Here is a 1,791-nt window from a genome sequence, read left to right on the forward strand (position 1 = left end):
ACTGCTTCCTCCAGGGCCTGAGAGGCCTCTCTATTAAGTGCAAACCTTCAGGGAGGCAACCCTGGGTCTCCCTCCCAGTCCTGTGCAAAGATTCCCACCCCACTTCAGCGAGGGCCTCACTTCAGTCTACACCACGGCCTCCTGCTTCTCCTCCAGATGAGGGGGACTCACACATCCAGGTGGTGGAGCCTCACGGACTAACCACCCCAACTCCGCACCCCACAGGGCTTTCCCTCAGCACAGCCGGGCTTTAGGACAGCCCCAGCCTTTGTTTCAGGGATTCGGGGCCCGTCCACACTGGACAACTCCCTACTGTAGTCATGTTACTGAATAAAACCTGTCCTACGGCTCTAACTGGGGTTGGCTTTGTCTATGTTGGACGAGAAGGAAAGTCTTTCTGCGCGTTTACATTCAATCTTAACTCAAGGAGAACCAACTCGCTCTGAATCTCTCCAGAGAGACGACTGAGAGCGTGTGTGGAGATACATGGGAAACTGCGCACCAGGCCCAAGGTGAGAAGCCGCCGCCCAGGCCTGACTCGTCTCAACTCCCGAGCTCCCTCCCCGTTCCAGGCTCCTCCGTTTCCATCTGCACAACCGTTACCTCCACAGGCCCTCCCAGCACGGACACCGCAGGATTCTTCCATTGCAAGAGGATCAAAGGGTTTTGGGGAGAGGGGTTCCCATGGCTGTGCCACCCCGGTCACAGCTGGGCCATCCCAGAGAAGGTTTCCATGGAAATGACATCATGTGAGGGAGGGGACAGCTGACCTAGACTCAGACCAGGGCTTGGAGAAGGTCGGACGCCTGTGACCAGAGCTGGGAGGGCTGACGGGGAGAGCGGAGAGTCTAAGAGGCTGCACGTGCTCACCGTTGGGAGGATCCAGCCAAACTCTTGCTTGTTCACGCCGACGATGTAGGGGACGGTGTTGAAACTCTTCTCGGCCAGAATCTCTTCGGGGGTTTTGGGCAGCAGAACGCCATCCAGCACCGTGGGCACGAAGGGGTGACTCTGGGGAAGAGAGCAGGGCAGCGTCTGAGCCTCCCCCTCCCGAGGCAACACCCCCGTGCCCGCTCTGCCTGTCTGAGGGTGAGGGCAGCACATGGACCTGTGTGGCCCCAGGCAGTGGCCCCAGAAGCTCCTAACAAAGCGGGCAACGTCTGTGTGACCCCAGAGGGCAGAACTTCAACCAGGGGCTGGCAGTGGGAAAGTGGCAAATCTTGACTCAAATCAAAACGCATGTGTTACATAACATGTATCAGTGTTATATATTTCAGTCTGAAGTATGCGTGTGTTCTGTAAGTCTGTCTGCGGGAGACCCTGGTCATTCACGGCAGCCGGGTGGTGTCACGCAGAGCTGCGCTGAGTGCCGGATGCGCGAACGCTGAGTCGCCGCTGGAAGGGGGAACGCAGGGCAGGTCCTGGGAGCCTCTGCTCACAGTGTATTAACTTTATTTTGTGCGTGAGTTTCTGTTTAAAGCCTTTTTATGTAACATATTTCTTTAAAGGATTGTTCTATGGAGCATTTATTTGTAATAAACACCACCCAGGAAAGCCTTCATTTTCCTGGCCCTGAGTAACATCACTGGAAATATTTTTTGCTTTCACCCCACAGCGGCGCCGTCCGCTGTGCTTTCTACAAAATCCTTCATCATGTCATGAGTCCACAAATGTGGCTGCTTTTCCACCCTTGCCGCAGCCCAGCACACACGGCGGATTCTCCCACCGTCCACACTGGCCTCAGGTGTGGGGGGCAGCTTCCTCCCCTCGTTCCGGGGGTGCCGTCCTGTT

The 1,791-nt window shown here is 56.3% G+C and overlaps 1 protein-coding gene across 1 annotated transcript in view; it reads right to left on the reverse strand.

Annotated features, from left to right (window-relative positions):
• Window positions 1-870: 870 nt before the first annotated feature.
• Window positions 871-1,791, reverse strand: part of LOC105827037 (carboxylesterase 1E-like) — a gene marked incomplete at its 3' end in the record, with an annotated part of 20,572 nt that continues 19,651 nt past the window's right edge. The window contains exon 7 of the mRNA XM_012665070.1: window positions 871-1,011. Within this exon, the coding sequence (XP_012520524.1) occupies window positions 871-1,011 (141 nt within the window). The remainder of the gene's footprint in view (window positions 1,012-1,791) is intronic.

This window comes from Propithecus coquereli, unplaced genomic scaffold (genome assembly GCF_000956105.1).
Source record: "Propithecus coquereli isolate 6110/MARCELLA unplaced genomic scaffold, Pcoq_1.0 Scaffold951, whole genome shotgun sequence".
NCBI classification, from domain to species: Eukaryota; Metazoa; Chordata; class Mammalia; order Primates; family Indriidae; genus Propithecus; species Propithecus coquereli.